General features: G+C 36.9%; 3 protein-coding genes across 5 annotated transcripts; 1 reads left to right on the forward strand and 2 right to left on the reverse strand.

Annotated features, from left to right (window-relative positions):
* The first annotated feature begins 498 nt into the window (after nt 1–498).
* Nucleotides 499–3785, forward strand: LOC114261513 (protein NRT1/ PTR FAMILY 6.1). The gene is made up of 4 exons (XM_028201777.2): nt 499–1247; nt 1599–1816; nt 2043–2623; nt 2728–3785. The coding sequence occupies exons 1-4, from the start codon at nt 929–931 to the stop codon at nt 3590–3592; spliced, it is 1983 nt and encodes a 660-aa protein (XP_028057578.2). The 5' UTR covers nt 499–928; the 3' UTR covers nt 3593–3785.
* Nucleotides 3786–3952: 167 nt separating this feature from the next.
* Nucleotides 3953–13838, reverse strand: LOC114261514 (E3 ubiquitin-protein ligase At3g02290). 3 transcript variants are annotated; one of them, XM_082871525.1, is made up of 7 exons: nt 13578–13836; nt 13369–13475; nt 13138–13284; nt 11423–11493; nt 8005–8443; nt 7685–7794; nt 3953–4321 (listed from the first exon to the last, which is right to left on the reverse strand). In XM_082871525.1, the coding sequence occupies exons 4-7, from the start codon at nt 11480–11482 to the stop codon at nt 4295–4297; spliced, it is 636 nt and encodes a 211-aa protein (XP_082727651.1). In that variant the 5' UTR covers nt 11483–11493; nt 13138–13284; nt 13369–13475; nt 13578–13836; the 3' UTR covers nt 3953–4294. The 3 variants fall into 3 exon arrangements, with proteins under 3 accessions (XP_082727651.1, XP_082727650.1, XP_082727652.1); XM_082871524.1 differs by lacking the exon at nt 11423–11493 and having other exon boundaries at nt 13578–13838; XM_082871526.1 differs by lacking the exons at nt 11423–11493; nt 13138–13284; nt 13369–13475; nt 13578–13836 and adding an exon at nt 9299–9433.
* Nucleotides 13839–15453: 1615 nt separating this feature from the next.
* Nucleotides 15454–24490, reverse strand: NEF1 (no exine formation 1). The gene is made up of 4 exons (XM_028201776.2): nt 22995–24490; nt 17822–18393; nt 17503–17722; nt 15454–16934 (listed from the first exon to the last, which is right to left on the reverse strand). Exons 1-4 carry the CDS (start codon nt 24270–24272, stop codon nt 15597–15599), a joined length of 3408 nt encoding a protein of 1135 aa, XP_028057577.2. The 5' UTR covers nt 24273–24490; the 3' UTR covers nt 15454–15596.
* Nucleotides 24491–25272: the final 782 nt, after the last annotated feature.

Raw genomic sequence — 25272 nt, forward strand, 5'->3', positions numbered from 1 at the left:
CTATAATAAATATTTAGTACTTGTTTAGGAACATCATTGTTTAGTTTGAAAATTAAAAAGTTATTAAAAAAATCAAAAGTTTAATAAATTATATAAAAAAAATTAAATCTTATTTTTTCTGTATTTTTTGTATATCTTTTCGTAAAAAATTAAAAAATTATTCAAAACATATTAATTTTTTTTATTTCATATTTTAGTTAAAAAATTAAAAAATTATTAAATAATCTATTCCCATACGAAGCTTAATTTGTGTTTTAGTTGTTATTTAATTTTAATTTTAAATGTTTAATACATAGTTTATTGTAATTAAAACTATAGTAAAATTATTGTAAGAAAATGATGGTAAATAAAATCAGGCTCATTGGTGAGAATCAAAATTCAGCCTTGCGATCGTAGCGACGAAATAATTTTGTCCCATTTAAGGATCGAATGGCATGGAATGGGAATGGGGGCCTACCCACCTACCATTCCCATATACATACATAACTCACTACTCGCATATTACGAGAGAGAGAGAGAGAGAGGAGCTGTCAAGTCTCAAGTGGGACCTCACTCTGATAAAAACGTAGAACGACTGAACAATGGAGCTGCAACTACCTCCTCCACACGCACTCTCTCTCTCTCTCTCTCTCTCTCATGGGAGGAAGGAAGTATCTTTCATATTTCTCAATTCCATCTATTATTATTAACACTCCATTTACTCTTTAACCATCTTGACAAATGACCACTTAATTAGCTCCACTTGTTTGTAACCCCTTTTTTTGTTTTTGTTTTGGTTTTGGTTTTGGTTTTGGTTTTGATTTGTTCGATGTGGGGATAGGAAGCTCCACTTGCAACCTTAGTTGACAAAAAATAGTTGTTGGGTTGGGGGTTTTATGGTGTATATATTTATTTATTTGCAGCAGGGACAACTTCATAGTTGAGGGATATGGGTAGCACTAGCACAGAGATCAAGTCACCGGAAGTGTTGCAGCAGCAGCAGGAGGATCCACCTCCTCCTCCACCTCCTGCTGCTACTAGTTTAGAGGGGAATTCAAATGCAAATTCAAATTCAAATTCTGAATCTGATCAATCATATATGATGAGAAAGAAGCTTGGAATCTACTTCATTGAGTCTGACCACAGACCACACACTACTTCAGCCGCCGCTTATTCTGCAGGGGGAACTACACCCGTTAATATCCGCGGCAAACCTATTCCCGATCTATCCAAAACTGGCGGTTGGATTGCCGCCTTCTTCATTTTCGGTAAATTTTATTCACTTCACTTCACTTCACTTCACTTCCCCCAAAAACAAAAACAAAAACAACAATCTTGTTGAAACATTACTAGCTACTGAGAGCTTAATACAACTGATGGCATGTCAAATATGGTTGTGGGTGTTGATGTTTTCTTTTGTTGTGGGTATTATTTTTCTTTTATTTATTTATTTATTTATTTATTTTTGTTTTGTCATTCATGTCAAATATGGGTTGGGTTGGGTTGGGTTGGGTTGGGTTGTGTTGTGTTGTTGTGAGGGTTTGTTTTTATGTTTGATGATTGTCAGCCGGCGGCAGTGAGAAAGAGCTTGACTCCTTCCCTTGCTTGCTTTGTCCCAGGGAATGAAATGGCCGAGAGAATGGCTTATTTTGGGCTTGCAGTTAACATGGTGACATTTATGTTCTATGTTATGCATAGACCTTTCTCAAGTTCAGCAAATACAGTCAACAATTTCTTGGGAATATCACAGGCCTCCTCTGTGCTTGGTGGCTTTTTAGCCGATGCATATCTTGGTCGATATTGGACTATTGCAATTTTTTCCACTTTATATCTCGCAGTAAGTAAGATGTGTTCCTCCAATCTATCTAGCCCCACTATTTTTTTACAATATCTACTGTGATTTCTAAATTTATTACTTGATAATAAATAAATAAATAAATAAATAAAAAGCAATACCAATTCATTATAGATATCAAACCAACTTTTGTGAAACCTTAATTGAAAAACCACGTGTTCTATCAAAAATTGCCTAGATTATTAACATCTTATGTTCATTTCTGGAGGGTTTGATAGGAATTACCTTATGTGCCACCAAGACCATTTTTGTGCCAAACCAAGCTGAGTGTAGTCGGATTGCCCTTCTTTTGGGAAATTGCGAACCCGCAAAACCATGGCAGATGCTTTATCTCAACTCGGTTCTTTACATGACTGGATTCGGAGCTGCAGGTATAAGGCCTTGTGTTTCTTCTTTTGGGGCCGATCAATTTGATGAAACAAGCAGAGATTACAAGTCTCACCTGGATAGATTTTTCAACTTGTTCTATTTGTCTGTCACTGTTGGGGCAATAGCGGCCTTCACTGCAGTGGTCTACATACAGAGGGAACATGGTTGGGGATCCGCTTTTGGTTTCTTGGCCATAGCTATGGGGATCTCAAACATGGTCTTCTTCCTTGGCACTCCCTTGTATAGGCACAGATTGCCCGGAGGCAGTCCTCTGACCCGTGTTGCACAAGTCCTGGTTGCTGCCTTTCGCAAGAGAAATGCTTCCTTTGATAGCGGTGAGTTAGTGGGCCTCTATGAGCTTCCAGGCAAAAGATCTGCCATAAAGGGCAGCACCAAGATAGTTCATACTGACAGTTTCAAGTAAGCCATTTGTTATCTGTTGGCATATCTATTTGTTGATTCTTTACACTCAAATATGTTATTGTTTTAGTATATATTTATTTCTGAGTCTTTGGCCTTTACAGATGTTTAGACAAAGCAGCCCTGCAATTGAAGGAAGACAGTGCTGAATCGAGTCCTTGGCGGCTCTGCACCGTCACACAAGTAGAAGAAGTGAAGATTCTTTTAAGGCTCCTTCCAATTCCAGCTTGCACTATAATGCTCAGTGTAATCTTGACAGAGTTCTTGACTCTATCAGTACAGCAAGCATTTACACTGAATACCCACCTGGGTAATCTTAAACTCCCTGTGACATGCATGCCTGTCTTTCCAGGACTCAGCATATTCATTCTACTGTCCCTCTATTACTTGATATTTGTCCCTCTATCGCGGCGCATTACAGGTCACCCCCATGGGGCCTCTCAGCTTCAGAGGGTAGGCATTGGGTTGGCAGTTTCAATTCTTTCAGTGGCATGGGCTGGCGTTTTTGAGAGGTACAGAAGGAATTATGCGATACAACACGGGTACGAGGCTAGTTTTCTAACAGCCATGCCAAACCTGAGTGCATACTGGCTATTAATCCAGTATAGCCTGATTGGGGTAGCTGAAGTATTTTGTATTGTGGGATTGCTAGAATTCCTATACGAGGAAGCCCCGGATGCCATGAGAAGCATAGGTTCAGCTTATGCGGCTGTAGCTGGGGGTTTAGGTTGCTTTGCAGCCACCATATTGAACAGCATTGTCAAATCTGTAACGGGTAGGAGTGATGGAACGCAACCATCATGGCTGTCCCAGAATATTAATAGTGGAAGGTTCGATAACTTGTACTGGCTCCTTGCGGGTCTGAGTTTAATTAACTTCTGTGCTTTCCTATACTCAGCGCATAGGTATCAGTACAGGGAAAAACAGCAGGAAAATATTGAAATTGAAATTGTTGGGGATAAAAAATAATGGACCTGCCTTTCCATTTGTAGTAAGTTAAGCTAGGCTAGCATTATATATGTGAAACTTCAAACGAATTGGGTTGACTTTGGAATCACAGATTCCATCTCTCAATAGAACTGAACTTGGCTTGATAAGATCTGTATATAATTATGTTTTTCATTTTTGTACAAATGCAGCATAAAAAGCTTCTTCTTGGTCCCTTTCTTTCTTTCTTTCTTTCTTCCTTCCTCACTTTCGTGTTTATTTATTTATTTTATGCGTTAATAATTTGCCAAAAGTCTTTTTGCTTTGGCAAGAGCAAATGGCCATGGAATATATCAAGCTTGAAAATACCTAGTTCATAAAACCTAAATAACCTTAATCATGTACAATAATCCAAGTTCACTTTTATTGGTAGTACACACAAATTCAAGGGATATTCATAAAAGGTATAGGTGTTTCCAGATGATTCCATGACAAATATAATTACACGAATCAGTTAATGTGATCGAACACTGGCCAATATTTTCCTATACAAAAGAGACGCAAAAGTGCATTGAAATATCAAGTAAGGAGGAGGATATCATTACATGAAAATACAAACGAGTGCCATAAAAATAAACCACCAGCTTCCTCCATGGGAACCTGTTATGCACAGTACTTATTACACATTCTTGGCTGCTTTGTACGTTTGCTCTTTTACTTTGAAATCAACCTCCTCGCAAAACTTCAAGGGCTTTCACAGAATTCCATCTCCTGAGACACCAAGATTAGACGTAATTGCAGCTGACTTGCTAAATCAGTGAACATTGAACTATGGAGATCAAATTATTATTCAAGAACCGAAATAGAATTATTAATTTCATGTCTTAAAAAAGAGCAATTCTATTCACACTTTGCCACTTTCCCTTACTCTCTTTTGTCTTTTAGAGGGAAGCGTGAGAGGTTAATAATGAAGTGTGAATATCATTATTACTCCTGAAAAAATCACAAAACTCTAATTCAAAACCATAAAAGTTTATTGCTCTACTAATAAACCTGCAACCGTAGAAGAGTAACTTATTAACAAACAACTATCAGAGGCATCTTATTTAAAACTAAACAAGGATTGGATAAACAGACCCCTAGCCCATGATGCGCATAAAATATAAAAAAGAAAAAAGAAAAGAGGGGGGAAAAAAAAAGTAAAAACGAATCATGTTTTGTTGCTGAGATAACTTGAATAACATTTCAGATAATTTAGCATATGGACTACCAACATTATATTCCATCAATACCTCCGTCACGTGTGCATGCATGCGAGCATGTGTTTAAGAAGGCTTCACAAATAATGTTAAATTTGATATATCCAACTTACTGAAAGATGGAGGAAAATGTGCAATAACTAACATCCAAAATGGAACCACCTACAGTTTGGTATATTTAAGGGTTTAAATTAACTATGGATTATTATGAGTTTTGGCATAACATTGAATTTAGAGACTTAGTATTCTCTCTCTCTCTATCTTGGGGCTGATGCTCCCACTTTCTCCCAACTTTCTTTCCTCTGTTCTTCACCTTTTCTTCCCTTCTCTTCCCTTCTCTTCTATCAAATTCATAAATGGACTAATACATTGCATCCCGTTGTCCACATCAAACCTTGATCCTTAACTTTGAGCCATGAGTTTGGAAGACCTGAATTGACTAGGAAATTAACCCTTTAGATGAGTCCTTAGTGTCGAAGGAAAAGGGTCATGAAATCTTTGAAAATGGCCACAATTACATTAGTGTCATGAGGTGCAATTCATGCTTGGAAAACACCAAATAGTTCTCATACATTTGTGAAATTAAGGACAAGGTTTGTAAAGTCACCATTGATGGTGTGAGTTCCACTAATATTTATGAAAAACCGCCACCTAAGGCCCCACATTTTCAAAAGCCCCCCAACATTTCTAAGTTACTTGTCTAAACACCCAACCAAAAAAAAGGGTCAAATGAAAGGCTTAAAAAACTTACTGAAAAAAATCCTCATTGTTCAAAGACCCTTAATGGTAAAGGCTTTAAAAAATAAATAAATAAATCCTCCTTGTCTAAAGGCCAACAAAAGCATAATATCCTCATTCAAAGACCTATGACGACTTTTGGAGATATCTTATGCATTGGAAGAAATCATCAGAACACCAATACCGCTTAGAATTTCGAAGACGATTTTCATTGCTTTGATATTGTGGTACTCACAGGAGGATAGTTTTTAACCGGGGAGAATTGACGGAGACCATGTGTTTGCACCCATTTTTGTAAAATTCCTATTGACAGGTGGATTAATCGGATGATGACACGTGGCAGTGAAGTCAGAATGAAGTCTTTTAAAAGTCAGGGGCTACGTGGTGTGAAGGAACTGATCAGGTGCATCAATTGGCTGAGAGGGTCGTGAGCTAGTTATCAATTGGTTAATTGGCTTGGTGGACTGATTTATAGGGGACCATATTTGTGAATTGGAAAGCTTTTCTCTGCCGATCATGCTCATTAATTGAAGGAAAATTGTGTGATGACGTGGTTGGAGGTTTAAAAGCGGAGTTGGGTCAAAGATAAAAGTTTAAAGAAGCAAAGGAGGTTACAAGTAGTTATGGGCCTTAGTAAAATGTTTTTCTCTGTCGAAGGTAGTGCTAGAGATCATGGGGGACATGTGACAGCATTGAGAAAGTTGGTTTTGCTTTAGAAAGAGGAACCAAAGAAGGTTTGAAGGTTCAAGAAGGCCAAGGTAGTTTTGAGCAGTTGAATGAAAGTGGCCTGCTGATTTGAAGGATCATGGGATAGTGGCTAAAAAGAACGAAGGCGTGGTTGAGATTTGGGGCATTATAAAGGAAGTAAATGAGCAAGAGAAAAAGACATCAACAACAATACAACAACTTAGGCCTCATTTGGGGACTAGCCGGTTTAACCAAAAAGTCAAAAAGCTACTAAAAAAGCCAAAAAGCCAACAACCTATACAAAAAAGTCAAAAATTCTCTTTTCTCTCTACTTTTTGCACATCTTTTCGTAAAAAGTCAAAAAATTATCCCAAACATACTAGTTTTTTTTAACTCATATTTTAGCCAAATAGCAAAAAAGTTACTAAATTAGCCTGTTCCCAAACGAGGCCTTAGTTTTAGACTTAGGAGTAGTTTCAATTGTAATTTAGGAGTAGTTCATTTGATTGTGACTTGTACTTTTTTTAGTGAACTTCAGTAATTTCAATATGAAATTACTTATGTTTATTCAAATCTACTTTGCTACCATCAGTTTATATAAAAAGTGTGTTCTTTCTTCTTGTTTACTTTGTTATCATTGATCCAAAAAAGTCATCATTCTTTTAAGGCATTCGAATCAAAACCACAATTGCTTGATTGTTCTTGTTTAAATTATTCAGTTTGAATTATTGTTTGATTGCTGTCGATCGAACCCCAGCATAATTTTTACTAACACCATGAAAAAGGCAACAACCAGGAATTCTACTTATTTAAGAGTTTACAAGAGAAGTCTGAAAAGCGGCTAGTTGAAGCCTTGTGACACCAATAACAGTCATTTCTATTAATTAGGATTTTATTATAAAATTTCTTATTTTCAATTTATTTTCTTATTTTTATTTATTTCTCTTTTTGGGGACAAGCATATATATTTTATGTCTAAGGCGGCTTGGGTGTATCGAATTTTTGGAGTTTTTGGCATAATATTGAATTCAAAGACTTTGGCATAATACACTCTCTCTCTCTCTCTCTCTCTCTCTCTCTCAGCAGGTTCTCCCCATTTTTATCGATTTTTTTTCACCTTTTCTTCTTCCTTTTCCCTTCTATTCTAGTCCTTCCCTTCCTCTGTAGTTTCTTCTCAGTGCTGCATCTATAAGATTATACCAAATATCTCACTCTCACCTAACTCACGGTCGGGCTAAAGAGATATCATCCATCTGCACGTGAATGTTTTTGTGAGGAGTTCTCTTGAATATAAAATTTGGTCACCCCCCTAACCTCACCACACACGCGCGCGCGCCACACACAGACAGAATATAGATAGATAGATAGATAGATAAATTGGCATAAGGAAAAATATTTTTTTAAAAAAAATCCATACAGAAACTGGCATAAGAAACTGCGTAGTGTGTACCTTGCCACAAATTGGACAACTGTCACTTCTTTCCATCCATTCGTATATACAACCAAGGTGAAAATGATGAGAGCACTTTGCTGTGATTTTTGGATTTTCTGGAGTATATTCTGCAATAGTATATGTCAGTAAATATCAAAGTAGTTAAGCAAGTGCATAAGAAAACTGATTTTTCAATCTTAACATTCACCACTCATGGCTAGCATAAAAGTTTAATCATATTCAAATAATGATCTACCAGAAAACTACAGGATTTTAACGCCACAAAAGACAAGTTCACATTGGCTGCTAAAAGTATGAATGAGGATATACTAAAGTACCGTCAAGACATGTAGGGCAAACATCCTCATCTTCAGAAGAATGTTGTATATAAATTAGTCCATGTGCAACTTTTGTAGTTAAGGCCTTCTCTGAAGACTCTGAATGGCCAAGTTTGAACTCTTCTGCAGAATCAACTCCATTCCATTTCTTCCCAGAACCCAATGGTTCCATACCAGAACTACTCATATTTCTTCTCAGTGGTTGTGAATCTTCTTGAAAATGAGTCATTGACTTATCACGCCTAGAGACCAAACCATCACGTTGCGAACGAGAGAATCTCTGATCAGCATCATAAGGCAATGGTCTAGAGACAGAGTGGTGTGCATCATTGAGGGAACTATCAGGTAGCACTGTGCCCATCCCTGAGGATGCTAAAGCAGTTCCTTGGATTGATGATGATACTGACCTTCCTTCAATTCTGAGAAACATTGTACTATACTGCAAGACAATAAGGCAGAGTGAAAAATCGGCACATTGAAGTAATGCAGAAGCAGATTATACAGGCTTTATCTCCTTGAAAATTGAAGAAAATGCTAATATTATCATAACAATAAACCTTTCGAATGAAGACAGTAAACACTGGACAAAATAATGATACAATTGGATGTCCCATAAATATCCAACAATTCTATATGCCCATGGTTAGAAATGACTCTATGCTAAAATGCATGAAATTGTTTTTCATTAACACTAACAAGAATGACCATATTTTAGGAATTCCTCAACAGCTGTCATTTCTATTCTACCTGGATACTCGTAATGCCTTAGTAACTCTATGTAACAATGGGCAGAGCTGTGGTCACATTCATTTAAATCTAATGTCTCACACAAATATGATGGTTGTTGTGCCTGCTTTGACATAATTAAATTTCAAGCACCTAGCATAAATACAGATTCTCAGACATGGTGCCTCCACATTTGTAAACTTTTTACCCATCAGTAAAACCTATTATCTCTTTTGGGTGATGAAGGAAAATAATCTTTCAAGGAAATAAGCTTTTGCCTAAATTCCCATGTAGACAACGTGGTTCTCTTGGCCAGCCAAACCACTTGCTCTTACATATGGTCCGCCAAACAAAAACTAAGGTATCATTGTGCATTGCCCTGTACCAATACATACCGACATTATGTGAAGGTCAACAACAGACCTACTTCTTAAAATTAAGTTACCCCTATAAGATAGATTGATCTCCAAGACATTGAGTTATATCCACAACATCACAGTGGTCAGAAATGTTTTGACGTGACATTGATGCATGTTTCTATATATCAATTATGAAAAGTCTCCCAAACCTTTTTTTTAACATTTCTGATGTAGTTCAGTATAGCTTTTGATTGGCACGTCTGATTCTGACCAGACAAACATACTCACTTGGGAATGGCTCCCCTCCATACTCCATATTTTATTTTTTGAGCTCCATTTTAGGCCTACATTGATAATCTAAACCGTTAATCTCGTAATCCCAACAATTTAGATAAGTTATGTAAAAAATTAATTTCATCGGATATCACTAGATATGAATAAATTGCATATTGTTTTTTAAAATGGACAGTAATTGTGAGTTTATACTTAAACCTTTCATTCTATAAAAACAAAAAGTGATTTGTTTATGTATTCATTGACATTCGATGAAACTAATTTTTTTATACAGACTGTCTTTATTGTGAGATTTACAAGATGAACAATTTAGATTACCATTGTGGATCTAGAATGGAGTTCAAAAAATAAAATATGGAGAAGTATGGAGGATAAGAGTATGGAGGGGAGCTATACCCTACTCATTTTCAACATTATAGTTGCACAAATATAGCCAATAATCACCAAATCAAGGAAAGAACCATCAAGGTGCACAAATACTTGCTTAAATTTTGGCTGCAAGCCATTTGGAGTACACTCAGTCATCCTCTGAAAGTACCATGTGTCTTTAACTGCAGCATGCAATTACAAACTTCAGCAAACCAATGGTAACACTACGTAATACACCGCTCCATCATTCTGGATTAGTGAGGGCGAAAGAAAGAACTCAAAACAGTGGTCTAACAAAAACAATAATTTTAACGACGATGGGTCATTCATGTAGCAAGCATCTCAAGTGTAATAACAAGCAAGTGCCCAGTCTTACAAACCTGATGGACAAAATCCCAGATTTAAAAGGTAAAGCTTTTGGGTAAATACAATTATCTTGACACCTGGCACTAATGTGTCATTAAAAGCATCCACGCTTTTGCCCGTGCATTGGACACGTCAATCTATCATACAATGCCACATTTTCTTCTACACCATTGCTCCCTCTTTCAATCTAATAATGAGGATAAAGTACTCAGTACGCTATCCTTGGTTTTTGACATGAATACCCTCAAGGAAATCTAGTAACTTGACATGAACTTAGGTCTACTGTCTCATTTCCCCATTTTGCACCATTGAGTTTTGCTTCCTCACAGTGCTTACACTGTGCCACTTGCATGCCGCACTCAGTTGTAATGAGCAAGTACAATATAAATGAAGTTGTGGCTTCGAGGATAGGGTGAAGAATTTGCCCTAAGAAGCACGGACACATGGACATGCAAAGTTTTAAAAAATACAGTATATGACACGTTGGGGACACATGCAAAACATATAATTTTATATATTTATTATATGTACCTTTCTAAAAAATATATATATATATTTATTATATGTCATATTTTTAAATATTTAATATTTAATTTTATTAAATTATCAACCTTCAGTTAGGTATGCTATTTTAGTGAAAAAATTATTATTTTTTTAAAAATAGTCCTCAAAGTGTCCAACACCTCAGCGTATCCCCAACGTGTCCTCAGTATGTCCCAACATGTCCGCAGTGTGTCCCAAAGTGTCCCAGCGTGTCCAACACGTATCCAGCGTGTGTTCATGTTTGACACGTGTCCAACGTGTGTTCATGTCCGACACGTGTCAGACACCTGTATCATCTCCGAAGAGGTGTCTATGCTTCATAGAATTTTCCTAATCACTCCTCCCATTTGTGGTTTGCTTGGCCAGTTTTAGAAAGAGAGATCCATGCGTTGCATGGTCTCTTAGACATGCATAACACTCTTTACTAGAATATGTGAACTCCTAACAGATTGCTAGAATCGCACAAAGGCAATCAACTCTCCATGCTTCAGATCACTTACTATAAATAGAGGCCTCTAACCCCTCATGGAACAAAATCGCAAAAGTGAAGGCTGCAATTCCTGTTAGAACAATGATAGTAGTGTGCATGACAATTGAAGCAACAAATCATATGCAAAAGAGCTTGTGGTTGTGAAACCAAATTTCCTAGTTATGGCAATAGCAGCAATAGTGGCATTGGAGTTTTGGTATTTTGGTATTGATAGTCGTATTGTTTTAACCATTAAAACATAACATGAAAGAAGATTATATGCCCAAAATACCTGCACAACGGCCAACCACACCCATCCAATTGATCCAAAGAAATGATATGACCTACACATACAAATGGAACCTACAAATAATAGCAATAACAGAATGTGGAATCAAAGGCTTCCATGAGGCTTATGAAGAAAGCTACAAATATAACTCTTATTATGCATAACAGCTGTGAAAGACCTTAAAATGACTAACATTTGAAATTTGGATATGCATAAAACCAATACTATGATTAGGAGAGGATGGTATCGAAGAACTATGAACGCTTACAAGAATATGTCATGCCCGTGTACAACACGCCTCAAACAAGCATCCGAACTTAAGATTAATTTTTTTTTTTTTTTTTTTTTAAGAACCGGATACAATTTGTACACTTGACGGACACAACTACACATTGATTAAACACGTGAAACACATTACAAATTTGAAAATAAAATAAAAACAATGTGAATCAATACCTATTAAATCCCCCCTCCTCCTTTAGAATTTTTAGTTTTAGGATGGTTTTTTAATATAGTTTTCTAACATAGATATCAAGACTTTTTGTTCACACTTCTTTCTCAATGTAGAATGCAGAAATGATTTCTCACTATTTTGATATAATAAAATCTAGATGTATTTGGATTTGTTTAGCTGTATCAGGTCCAAATAATGCAGCAATACTTATGATCAGCCTTTTTTGGCCCACACAACACAAGTCAAAAAAGAATCTGCGCAGCATATGATCCACTCTGATACATCTCTATGAAAAACTTTCATATGGCCACTTTTTATAACTTCACTAGATAATCATTACAACATGTTTGTTGCAAGAAGTGATCTATGTGCAAATCTTACTCTGAGGGAGCCTGACACATTAACGCCTCATTAGCCCCTTAAAAATACAGGGTGACTGAGTCAGTAGTTACAAACAAACATCTTTCAGCCATATATGTCCATGCATGTTTTAAAGAAAGAGTTACAAGAATGCAGGCACCAAAGCACAGTAAATGATTGTATTAGCTATCGAATCTATGGAATTTGCAAAAATTGGCCATAAATAACCAATATGATCTCTGCCAACCACAAAGGTTTCCCTCTGTAACTTACTAGTCAACATGTTAAATGTTAATAGTCGGATCCTATTAATCTTTGTAGAAATAACTACAGAACATGTACAAAGAGAGTTACTCAAATTGGTAAAATGATCTATGAAGTATGAAACAATAGCTTTATTTCAATAACCATGGTATGTAAGTGTATGGCATGAACATATAATTACATCGAAGTATGAAACAAAGAAAAAGAAATGCATCAGGTTACATGTTAAACAAGACATTAATGCATATATATATATATATATATATCATGATAAGGCACTAAAGATTATATATTTACTAGCAATGCAGCATCTTACAAGTTGGAGGTTGAATTGTTGATTATATATGTAAACATTTTTGCCAAGGAAAAGAACAACACATTGACCTAGGGCATAGATCAGCTAGGAAAGCCTAAATGGCACGGCAGCTCCTGAATGCCTTGATTACATATCTTGAGTAAAGGAGTTCATAAAATTGGTTGCAAGATTTCTAGCTCATGAAAGTCAGCAGCCATACCACACTTGAATAGGGGGAAAAAAAAGAAGAAAAAGATTGATTTACAACAACAGCCATGAAAAAAAAAAAAAATGAATAAGATCGCAGCAGCGTGGTAGAAGCTGAAACAAAGAGTGAGTGCTTACCCCAGAAAAGAGCTGGTGGAAAAAGAATCTGAGGGATAAACAGTGAGTATAGATTGAATTGTTTTGATATTCTTCAAAATCATCAGCACATGGACAGCAGCAGAAAGCACCCATCTCTTATGTATTATTATTGTTATTATTCCTTTCCTGATAAATTTGATTATACAATAATCAAACTTTTTACTTCCATAAAAAAAAAAAAAAAAAAAAAAGGAAAAAACGAGCACACACAAATGTAGCAGGCCGCCGATAATAATCCCAAGTTATGCAGAGCTCTTCTCTTGAAGACTTGAGAGCAAAGCAAAAGCAGAAGCAGATACAAAAGATTTTGGTGAATCCTGCAAGGAAACAACAAACACCCCAATTCACAAAATTAAAGTATGTATTTTTAGGCTCAAATGGTCTTAGGGTTTTTTGTTTTTCAAAATGCAAATACTTACTCTCTCAGGAGTCGCAGCAAAATTACCGACTGCAATACTTCGTCAAACTATGCTACTCCAATAATAAGGTATGACTACTACTCGTAGAGCCGTAGTAGTAGTGGGGAGGCGGGGAATGCAAACAAACTTCCATCGTCTGGTCATTGTGGGAGGGACAGCTCTCTAGAAATAAAATATATATATATATATATAAAAAAAAAAAAAAGAGACCGCAACAAACGCAAGCGATGGCGGAGTCATATGAATATGAAATATTAAAAAATGAGCTTGTTATTATATATTTATATATAAATAAAAATAATATAATTAAATGTATCTATTACTACTATCGTAGCGTAGGCAGGCATGGTATGAATTAAAAAAGAGCAAATTACAAACATTTCTTTCGAGATTTAGTAAGAATATAGATTTTTCTTGAGGTTTGAGAAATTATAAATTGTCTCTTAAAAGTTAAATTTTCATAACAAATTAGAAGAAATTAGGGAAAAATCTGTATGAAAATAAAAACCTCATAAGACAATTTGTTATGGAAATATAACCTCAGGGAGCGGCATGCAATTTTTCAAACCTCAAGAAAAAATCTGTATTTTCACCCAATTGTAATTTGTCTATTAAAAAAAGAATAAAATAAACAAAATAATATGGGAATTTGGTGAGCGGGGTCTGCACAAGCTTTGAAAGGAAGTAACAATATTAAGGTGTGGGGAGATTTATGAAAAAATTTGAAAAGAAAAAGAAAAAGATATATATAAAATTAAGTAAGATATAATTATTTTTTATTTATTTTATTTAAATTTTTTATTAAATTTTTCAACCAAACACAATATAAAAATAAAAATAAAAAATTATCAAATATTTTATTAAATATCTCACATAAATATAGATTTCATACTTATGTGAGACCTATACTTACGCTGCATTTGATTAAAAAATTTAAAAAGATCAAAATATATATATATATATATATAATTAGATAAAATATAAATATATTTTATTTATATTCTAACTATTTTTTTTTCTTTTTAAATCACTCCACTCAACTAAACAGTAGAACCCTGAAGTCCCTAACATTTTTTTGAAGGAAATTAGTGTTGCGCATTGCGCCCCCGTTAGAGAGCTGTTCTCAACCATTGACCCATAACCCACCCCCCTCCTCTGTGAACAGTACTGGACAGTGACCCCTCCCCTCCCCTCCCCTCCCCTCCCCTCCCCTGGCCCCAGTTATAAATCGGCGGACTTTTCTTAGCTTCTATTTGTATTGCATTTGATATTGTAAAGACTTCTGTCCCTCTAATTATTATTCTCCTCTTCCTCATAGTGTTGTTTTCTTGTACACCTTTTTATTTTATTTTTTATGTCCTTTTTTCGGTAGTCTTTTGATGAAAAAGATGGTAGGTAAATCAATACACAATACAGTATTGTCACATAAAATAATAAATTAATAAATAAACTATAATTAAAAAATATGAATTACTGCTAAACTAGTAGACTCTGAGCTTAAAATCAGGGGACTGAGCCAACCAAAATGTGATTCACTCACTACAAAAGATATGCATGGGAATTTTGATGATGCGTGTCCATAAATGAGCCTTACTAGATAATCACAATCCCTTATATTGTGTTTTGATCATAGATTTGAAAAGAAAAAATAAATATATAAATAAAATACAATTACATTTCACACATTTTTTTTCCTTTTCAAATTCCTATATAAATCCATGATCCAAACACAGTTTTAGAAAACCATGATTTCTACCAAAACATAAACAGAAAAATCCACGATTGCTTTAAAAATCACCAAAAGAGGGAGGGCTGCCAAGCACGAGTAAAAGAAGGCCAAGATATTCCATCTAAGTTTAATAAAGGAAAACACATAAAAAGGAATCATCTCAGCAATTGTATTTAACCAAACAAAATCCAAACGGAGGTAAGAACAATTAGTGTCCAGAAAACAAACTTTCCATATCTCACTTGAAAATTGCCCAAATATATTGTACATAGTATGTTTTCTTTTTTTGTCTAAATAAACTTCAAGCCTGAAATATATTGTTGTCTAGAAATCAGATATTGAGCCAAGGAGTATATAATTCCAAGAAGTCCCAAGATCTTAACCTTCATCACATCCGTTATTATGACTGACGGAAGATTAAGGGGCAATGTCAGCAGTGGCGTTGAGTCTGTCTGCTTTGTGTAGCTCCACACAAACCGGTTAAAAAGGATATGACTCGGAAATGTAAGGATGAGAAGGGCCACATTCTTCACTGCAAAAAACCAATCTGGTCCTCCAATTTCAAGGCCCCACCCAGAATTCCCATGCCAGATATCTTCCCATATGCTATAAAAGGCAGTGGATACCAAGTAGGCTGAAATGGCAACTGTAACTGGGAAATACCTCTGCTTATCCCCGAATCCAGCAACAAAATCAGAGTCCTGGTTGAGTAGCAGCAAGATAGGTGCCAAGAAGAATATTGCACGGTTTGATCCACCGGTGAGATTGACATTCAAGATTAGGCATATAGCAAAGCACATTATAGTACCAACATTACCAACTGCCGGCATCCAGGCTCCCTCAGCAGCCATCCTCTTGATCGTGAAGGCTGTCACAGTTGAGGCCCTACGTTGCTGCATGAACCTTAACTTTGCAGGGAAAGCAGCAGAGCCACTTTGACCAGAATGGCTATGTTTAATTCCACCCTTTTCAAGAGCCTTTTCTCGCATAAGTGACGCCAGTTCAAACTTAATCTCCAATGCAATAAGCATAAAGATAGCTGCATATAAACCAAGCAGAGATGTCCTTGCCCCCTCAACAGCAAGTAGAGTGGCCAGCTTGTTGTCTTCTTCTTCTCCACTATCCCCAAGTAGGTTTTTGATTCTCACCTGGCCTTCCAACAAATAAGTCACAGGAAATAGAGCCACAAGTAAAGCAAACACCCATGGTAGGAGCTTTGTGCTGGAGGCAGATGGGAAATGTGTGAAAACCACAAAGACACAGGTGCAGACCATTGTTATGACTATAAGGACATGCAATATAGCAGCCTGAAGGAAATATTCTGCAGCTATATATACGCCAATAGCAATCCCTATGGCAATGGAGTAAAATGCCCTCAATTCAACAATATACTTAATAGGGATGACAGAGGTTACGGCTGCTAGAGTGAGGAGGATTGCTGTGATAAGCAGCCATGATGGCCATGTAGGCTTTGATGTCATGAAACCATATATGGAGATATCATCGGCTGATTGACGAGCGGCTTTGATTATGTCAGAGTGATAAGTCCATGATAATGGAATTGGGGGCTGCAACAGAACAAAAAGCAGACCTGTTGCCACTATGAGCACCAAACATCTCTTAGCAGACTGCATAGAGAAGAAATAAGAGTCTTTTAGCTTGATCCAAGTACCAATTATTTCATTAGTTGAAAAAAATAAAATAGAAATAAAAGCTTGATGATTCCAAACAAGTATATAAACATGATGAGAAGTATTAAAGTAACGTAATATCTGTAACTGATACTAATTCTCAATAGTGGAAGAGAAAGAAATAATTCCAGATTGTTGAGCAGCTCCTGCTATTTGGTAGTAAATGCCCACTTATTTTTATTCATAAACTCATCCAACTAAATAATCAGCATCCAAATTTCTGTGCTAATTCTTAGTTCTTACACTAGAAAATGTTCTTTTAATCAACAAATTACGGAAATTTTGATGTCATTAATCACTCAACGAAACCCATATGCACAAGAATGCATAACAGGAAACATAAATACTTGTAGATGCTCAAACAGATCCCGTCAAGCAGGTAACAAACTGTGTTTTGTTTCAATTCTTCTTTTTCTTTATAATTTTCCAATAGGAGGATGGAGTATTTACACTAGTGTCGGAAAAAAATTAGGCAACATAACCCAAAGAAAGGCAAAACTAGTACCATGACATGAGAGAAGTGGAGAGCGACTATTGGTACACAGGCCAATCCAGTCACAAGAATACAGGAACCCAAAAGTAAACCATCAGATGGAGATCTCCCGTTCCACCACTGGAGAGCTTCAAAAATTGCTTCACGACAAAACCAAACTGATAAAGCAACCACAGCAGCATGCACATAACCTTGCCAAGGTTTCATCTTTGAGGCTGCTCTTGACTTGTCCCTGCAATATTAGTGAGAGAATTACAAGTCTGATGTCATATAAAGAAAAACAAGTATAAGAATAATGGTCAGAAATGTGATGAAAATAACTAATAATTACTTGTAAAGAAGCAAAGGAGGAGAAACAGCCAATAGAAGAACAGCAGACGCCCATAAAGCAGACTTTGAAGCGATAAACAGCATTGCCACCTTTGAAGAGTACAGGCAAGTCAGAATCCAGACTGCCTTTGGTCCAATTCGGTTATCCACAGAAAGTCTCCTCACCAGAGCCAAACCCACAAAAGTAGTCAGGGCAACCATGTAGCTTGGATACATTACATCATCCTCCAACCCATAATAGTAAATGCTCGAGTAATTAAAGAAGCGATCCTCAATGTAGCATAGCAGCAGTACATGGCTGACCAAACCAACCTCAGCCAAGAAATGAAATTTTGGAGGAAGAAGAGCTAAACCAGGGACAGCCATTGCCAGGACAACACTGGCAACTATGAGCTTACAGAAGGACTTTAAAGACATGCCTGCCAACCAAATATTCAGATCCCAGAAATTATGCAGAACAAACCACATGACCATCAAACTCCCTAGGACGACAAAGGCAAAGTAAGATGGCAGACTCTTCTTTGTAAAGAAACGAGCCAAATAGAAACCAGCAACTGAAGGGAGTGGAAGGAACTGCAAAATAAAGGATGAAAACGACTTCAATTTGAAGCACATCCAAATTATATTGAAATGCAAAATAAATAGTTTAATCATATGCATCTCCCTCTCAAATTACAAAACCAATAAACATCAATTATTGCCCAAATGTCAGTAATGTGTACTAAAATTAGTACTTTAATCACTTTTTCACAAGTACTAAAATTATTGGCATGGTATTATACAATGCAGAAACTGACACTCCTCAAAACCAACGAAGTATTTCATCAAATCACAAGAATTCACTTTACTTGCACTCCATCAGACTACCCTTTTAGGTAAAATACTATAACTTGTTCGTCATAATGACTCCATTTCTTTTGGCAAAGACACATCGGTGGAACCGTAAAAGGGTGGCTTCCACGCTAGAAAGTTCATAAAATTTCTTCATACACAATAGGATTCTAAATAATCATTGGCTCCAAAAATTATAAACAGTCATCACTGTTCTCTGGATTATTTCCCCATGTAAGATGCAAGGTTTATAAATTATAAACAATCATCACTTTTAGGACTCGTTTTTGACAGGATCGGTGGTGTAGCAAGGTGCCTTTGGCGAGTATATTTCCTATGGTTTATGCTATTGCTGTGGATGGGGAGGAGCTGGTGGCGTCTGCCAGAGTTAGGTAGGGGCAGTTGTTTGTTTGGAATGTTCATCTTCGTCGTGATGTGCAAGATTGGGCGTTGGACCAACTGGTGGATCCCCTGAGCTTTTTGTATGGTGTGAGGGATGGGAGGGATGGGGAGGATTCCTTGGTGTGGTATTGTCGGAGATCTCAAGGGATTTTTTTAGTGCCTTCTTTTTATGGTGTGCTTGAGGGGGGTAGTGGGGTAGTGTTTCCTTGGAAGAGCATCTGGGCGACGGGATCACCGTCTAAGGTTACTTTCTTTGTTTGGACAGCCACTTTGGGTCGGATTTTGACCATCAACAACTTGAGCCGGCGAGGCATGTTCTGGTCAACTAGTGCTGCATGTGATGTAGGGATGGGGAAATGGTGGATCATTTGCTTTTACATTGTCCAGTTGCGTCTCAACTTTGGAGTTTTATTGTGGCTTTGTTTGGTTTGGTTTGGTTTGGTTTGGATGCAACCGGGATCAGTGTTGGGTGTGTTACAAAGTTAGGGTGGGGCTGGGGTGGGGAAGAGGCATAGGAAGGCTTAGGTTCTTGCTTCCTATTGTTTGCTTTGGTTGGTGTAATTGGAGCGAAATCGGCGTGTTTTTCAGAATGAGTGCCGTTCTGTTTCATGGTTAGAGAGTCGGTTGTTGATGGTGTTGCATATTGGGTTACAAGTTCGGTTAATCCAAATGTTTTGATTTTTGTAGATTTTGTAGAGAATTTGATTAGATAATTTTGTTTGGCCCTTGGTGGGCAGTTTTTTTATTCTTTGCATCGTCTTAATACTTTTTAAAAAAAGTATTGTCTACTTATTTATCAAAAATAAATAACAAAGATATAACCTTTGGGGTTGCAGAGCAATTTTTTAAGTATGCGAGCACATGCTAAGAGATCAACATCATTGAAACTTCTCATTGGACATAACTTCAAGGGGAAAAAATGAAGTAAAAAATTTCTCTAGCTTTGCTATGCTTTTAATTCTTAGTTTACAATGAGTGATTTCAAAAGTTAAATTTCAAGTTGTAAGAATAATTTGATTAACAAACAAATAAAATCTCCAAATGGATGTACCATATATTAGTAACAAATTTGTCCATCTAATTAAGAAACAATGTCAAAAGCAACTGTAGATTTTTGTTAAAACTTAAACAACATTTTTCCACTCAAACTTCGCTAATACATAAAATGGCCTACAAGTTTTATTTCACATTTCAAGCCATACACAATTAAGAGTATTTGTTTGACAAAATTGACACATACATACACACTGTGCTTTTTGCTAGCAGGCAAGCAGCCACCAACTCCATTTTGTTCGACCCTCATTTACAGCCACAAGGAAAAGGTTCTACAGATCCAACCTCCAATCAGGACCTTTCGCGCATAATCAGGCACTTAGATGTCCACATATAGGTGAAGGTATCACTCTCATAATAATAAAAAAGGTCGTATCCAATCACCAAATAATTACAATCTACCAATTTGCAGTAAATATTGTTTTAACTTTGTAAACATGACTTGCAATAGAAATGTTTTTAAAATTGAAGCAATATTTCCCCACCCCACCCTTCTTTAAAAATAATAATAAATAAAATGAAATGAAAATTTACAAGCATGCATATATAAAAGAAACTGAGATATTGAAGTTCTTGGTCCATTAAATAACAATGCTTCAAAAACATTTCATTCAAAACCCTCCAAACTGAGAGTTGTACCTCAACCTTACTCGAGCCTCATGATGCCAAGGATTTTTGGATGTTTAATAACTTGTTTAGGCTTATTAAAACATCCAACATATTCTACATGTTTATGGTTATCCAAATATATATATATATATATATATTTAGGGTCAAGTTGAGGTTTTTTTTTGGGACACATTTTATAGATTAGAATGCAGCTGGACAGGTTTAACAATATTTTATAAGGATTTAGGAGTCAATGACTCCAGGGAGTTTAGTAATTCTGCAAATTGCTAGACATGTGCTATAGGTGTCACTCATTGATCATATTACGACCCAATTATTGTTATTTATGTTGTATATAGGGTTTTAATGAGGACTAAAATTTTGCAGTAGGTCAAACTTTCCTTATTTTTTGTAGTCATAATCCTAATAGAGTTGGGAGAACCCAACAACCTATAAAAATCTATATAATTCTTCTATTCTATAGAGCTGAGTTTAAATTTATGTGAAACATCTGTAACTTTTGTGTGATACAACCTTATCTTAGGAGGTTATTCCTGGGGAGATCTAGGTGAGATTCCTAAATTCTTCTTCTTCACAAAATTACTATTCTTAGGATACATTCCAAATCATTAAAAAACAGCCCCAATTTCATCCATAAAGATCTACCCAAAGTCACTGAATCCATGCAATGTGGTCCAGCAGATCACAAACTGATGCACAGATTGAAGAATTTAGAACAAGAGCAGGTCAAATCCGTGAATTGAAGTGGTAGAAATCGCAAACTACAGATGAATTAAAGTCTAACATGTAATTGATTGTCACGTGTACATATTATGTTATGGTGAGCCTCACAATAATGCACGGGCTTGATTTGTGTAACAAAAATAAGCTTGCCCTCAGCAACAACCAGTAAACCACAGTACAGTGCTATTTGCTTAATACTTCTGAAGTATTTTTCATTTATCAGTATGTTTCGGAGGTGCTCCCGCTCTGAATGTATTTTTACAATGGGCACTCCTGCTCTACAAATCGGTGACTTGGGTCAACCTAATGAACCCAAAATTGTCCCTAAACTTTCCCCTTATTTGTAGGCTGTTAATTCCATACCTAAACATCTAAACATCATATAACTTTAGCTATCCAGAAAGTTCCAGCCATTATTCTCTGCAAATATAGTAACTTTCATGGCCAAAAAATAAAACCACAATCCACTCAGTCGGCCTTAGGTCAAGTTTCCTCAAGTTGTACTATATCACCTCCAATCTCCTAGACAATTATTTACCCAAATAATTTTTTTTGGGTAAATAAAAATGTATTATATTATATATTATATAACTAAATCAAAAACACCCCAAAGGGTGAAACATATACACGTGTCAAAAAAAGCTTGACGGAAAAATTAACCTCGACTATAAAATCCACAAGAGAAGAAAGGATTCACAAAAACAACCTTTACGCCAAAAATAAAAAGTATGCAAAGACTCGTCTTAAAATTGTGTACCCCTAACACCGATTCTTCAAAAGTAAGTGTATTTCTTTCCCTCCATAAGGCCAAGGCATGAGGGAGCAACCATCCAAGCCTTCCTTTTATCCTTCCTTCTACAACCACTAACCAACAATCCAAAACATACTTGATTGAGTTTGGCATGACCCATTGGACACCAAAGCCTGAAATCTTTTGCTATTGGGCAATGAAGAAGTAAATAATCCATCCTCTCTTTTCCCTATTAACACATACAACACCCGCTAGGTGTTCAATGTCACCTCTTCATCAAATTATCAGTGTTGAGAATAGAGTTTAGAGCTAATGTCCACACAAATAGAGCCCACCCTAGAAGCAGCTCCAGATTTCCAAACAACCTTCCATGGAAAAGAACCAAAGTGATAGGTCAAGTTGAACAAAGTCAATTTAGTCGTTGGGCTTAGTGTTTCAATACACTCGTCTTCTGTCAAATATTGGCACGTGTGCTACTAGTGACTTTTTCTAAGTGCACAACTCAAAGCGGAGGGACTGAATACAAATTTTGGTGAAAGTACAAAGGACCAAAGTGAGATTTTAGCGAAAATGTAGTGATGCTAATGACAAGAAAATTTCATCAACCTCATTAATGTCACAATTGAAAGTGGAGGGCCCAAAATATAGTTTTAGTGAAAGTTTTTTAAGTGTAATTAACCGAAACATTAAGATAATAAGATACAACCAATAATACACACGGTACATCCATCCAGATAAATTTGTACCCCTGAACAAGATAGAATAGAGTTGATGCAAATCATACCAATATAGGAAATCCCACAACAACTGCTGCAGCAGCACTGACTAATACAGCTAAAGCAGTGAAGGCCAGGGAGCTGAAAGCATCGACAATCACACCAAGGGCATAGGCACCAGCTGCAGCCGCCCCTCCAAGCATGGTAATGGTCACAAGAAAATAATTCAACGGTGGTGGCACCTGAATGTAGCGGCCAAATGAATGGAAAACAACTCTGACCTCGAAGCAAATCACGACCACCACCAAAGCAACAGCACCATTCACCAATCGGATACTCCGCAGCTGGTGCTCGTTTTTAGTGACCCACCACAGTGCGCCTCTTGTGGAGGCATATAGTTGAAACAGGAAAGGAATGAAGAAGAGAAGGAACAAATCACAAACAGAAGCAGCGGAAGAGAATAGAACCGAGTAGTGAGAGGCGATGTGAAACAAGAGAGGCAAGTGTAAGAGAGTGAGAGTGTGGATACAACTGTCGAGCTGGCCGAGGATGAGATTGTCGTCGGGGACCTCTCCGCCATGGTAATTGAATTTGACTTGTTGTTGTTGCTGCTTGGATTTAAAAGAGGAGAGGCGAGGGACAGAGAAAAGCCAATAGAAAACACAAACAAAGACCATGAGATAGTAAGAGGAAGCGTGGCTCATACCAAGGGCAGAGACAGTAGCCCAGGTGAAGAGCACGGAAGCGGTGAAGGGAACGCAAGCGAAGAGAAGGCGCTCGAGGGCGAGGACGATGGTAGGATACTCGATTTGAATCCACTTGAACTGAAGGGAAGCCCATACGCCGATCATGAAGTTAGCCTCGGCGCAGACGAAAGCGGAGAGGAGAGCGAGAGGGACGGAATTGAAGGTGGAGATGAGAGAGGAGGTGGAGCTGAAGAAGAAGGCGATCTGAGCGGAGATGAGGGATAACCAGACGGCGAAGAAGGAACCGGGCTTGAAGTTGAGGGAATCGAGGATGTAGGCGACCATGAGTCCCAATGTCAAGGCAGCGAAGACAGGTGTGCCGCCGAGGTCGAGGAGAAAGGCGGCGCAGGGTACTAGGGCTACGGCGATCCTAGCGTTGTGGGCGAACGAAGAAGGTGAAAATCGAGAATTCTTGAGAGATCTGATCGAAGAAGAACAATTGCTGCTGCTGTTGCCGCCGTAAAATGCAGAGTTGCGATGGTTAGGGTTTCGTTCGGGGGAGTAGCCGCCGTTGAAGGAGGTGGTGGGGAAGGAAGGAGCGCTCATGGAGGAGGAGATGTAGGGACGGTAAGACCGAGGCTGGAGCTCCGGCGGCAACATTTTCGCTGGACCCGGAGGAGCTAGCTACTCGTCGTCCGGAAATTGCTCGTGTTGTGTATATGTGTTGAGCAAGTTTGTGTACTCTTCTTTTTTCCAGTCTTCCTTCCAGTTCCACTGAAAATTTGCCCATACGATACGAGTCTAACCAATTGCGCAACAAATAATTAAAAGAAAATTTTGAGTTACTTTTAATTTTTTTTTTTTTTTTTTTTATCGGTTGATTGGTCGGATGACTATTCGGGGGTCAAGTAAAATAATTATTTATCGTGATTGTCACCTAATTAACCGTTATTGTTAATTTTTTTATTAAATGACTGACCGAATAATCGACAAAATAAAATTTAAATCATTTAAGACAAATTCGAATTTAAATTCAAATTACGTAAGATTGCTCTAAATAAAATGGGCTATAACCCTTGGAGTTGTGCCCAAACCCAAAAATTAGCACTCTCGACTAACTAGCCAGGCGATGGCCCCATGTTGAGGACAGCAAAACAAAACCCAAGCATATCATATGGCACAATGCACAACATCACGCTAAACATCAAGCCCAGCACCCTCAATGTCCTACTTATGGCAAGCCCAACAACACATGCTACTGTGCACTCAAGTCCAAATTGGCCCCGATCGGGATCTGTTGAAGATAGATTATAAATATAAAAACAATTACATTAAATTGAACATCATTTTCCGAAAGCAATCCCTCTACAAGCTCAACAACTACCAAACCCAACAATCAATCATATACATGGAGTGGTTGCTGTGAGTGAAGCATAGCAACCACTATTGTGTAGATATTGAGATTCATTTTTTATTTTATTTTAATTATTTTAATTATTCATTTTTTAAGATATATAGTATAGAATACACCTGTAAAAAATTAAATTGATCGAATAGCAATAATTTTTTTACCAAAACACATTTGTATCGAAAAAAAATAAACGATAAGTGTTATTTTAAATATAAAATTGAATACAAATATATTTATATGAAAGACGAT

The sequence above is a fragment of the Camellia sinensis genome, chromosome 5, assembly GCF_055761805.1.
Source record: "Camellia sinensis isolate YWXY chromosome 5, ASM5576180v1, whole genome shotgun sequence".
In the NCBI taxonomy this organism is placed as follows: Eukaryota; Viridiplantae; Streptophyta; class Magnoliopsida; order Ericales; family Theaceae; genus Camellia; species Camellia sinensis.

Coding starts and splice junctions, on each gene's coding strand:
- LOC114261513 (XM_028201777.2), top strand. CDS start 929: ATGGGTAGCACTAGCACAGAGATCAAGTCACCGGAAGTGTTGCAGCAG. Junction 1,248..1,598: donor TGCCGCCTTCTTCATTTTCG/GTAAATTTTATT, acceptor GCTTTGTCCCAG/GGAATGAAATGGCCGAGAGA. Junction 2,624..2,727: donor GTTCATACTGACAGTTTCAA/GTAAGCCATTTG, acceptor TGGCCTTTACAG/ATGTTTAGACAAAGCAGCCC.
- NEF1 (XM_028201776.2), bottom strand. CDS start 24,272: ATGTTGCCGCCGGAGCTCCAGCCTCGGTCTTACCGTCCCTACATCTCC. Junction 18,394..22,994: donor TTGTGGGATTTCCTATATTG/GTATGATTTGCA, acceptor TTTATTTTGCAG/TTCCTTCCACTCCCTTCAGT. Junction 17,723..17,821: donor CCTCCTTTGCTTCTTTACAA/GTAATTATTAGT, acceptor CTAATATTGCAG/GGACAAGTCAAGAGCAGCCT.
- LOC114261514 (XM_082871524.1), bottom strand. CDS start 13,251: ATGGGTGCTTTCTGCTGCTGTCCATGTGCTGATGATTTTGAAGAATAT. Junction 8,444..13,137: donor TCCACCAGCTCTTTTCTGGG/GTAAGCACTCAC, acceptor ATTGTCTTGCAG/TATAGTACAATGTTTCTCAG. Junction 7,795..8,004: donor TTGCCCTACATGTCTTGACG/GTACTTTAGTAT, acceptor ATACTATTGCAG/AATATACTCCAGAAAATCCA.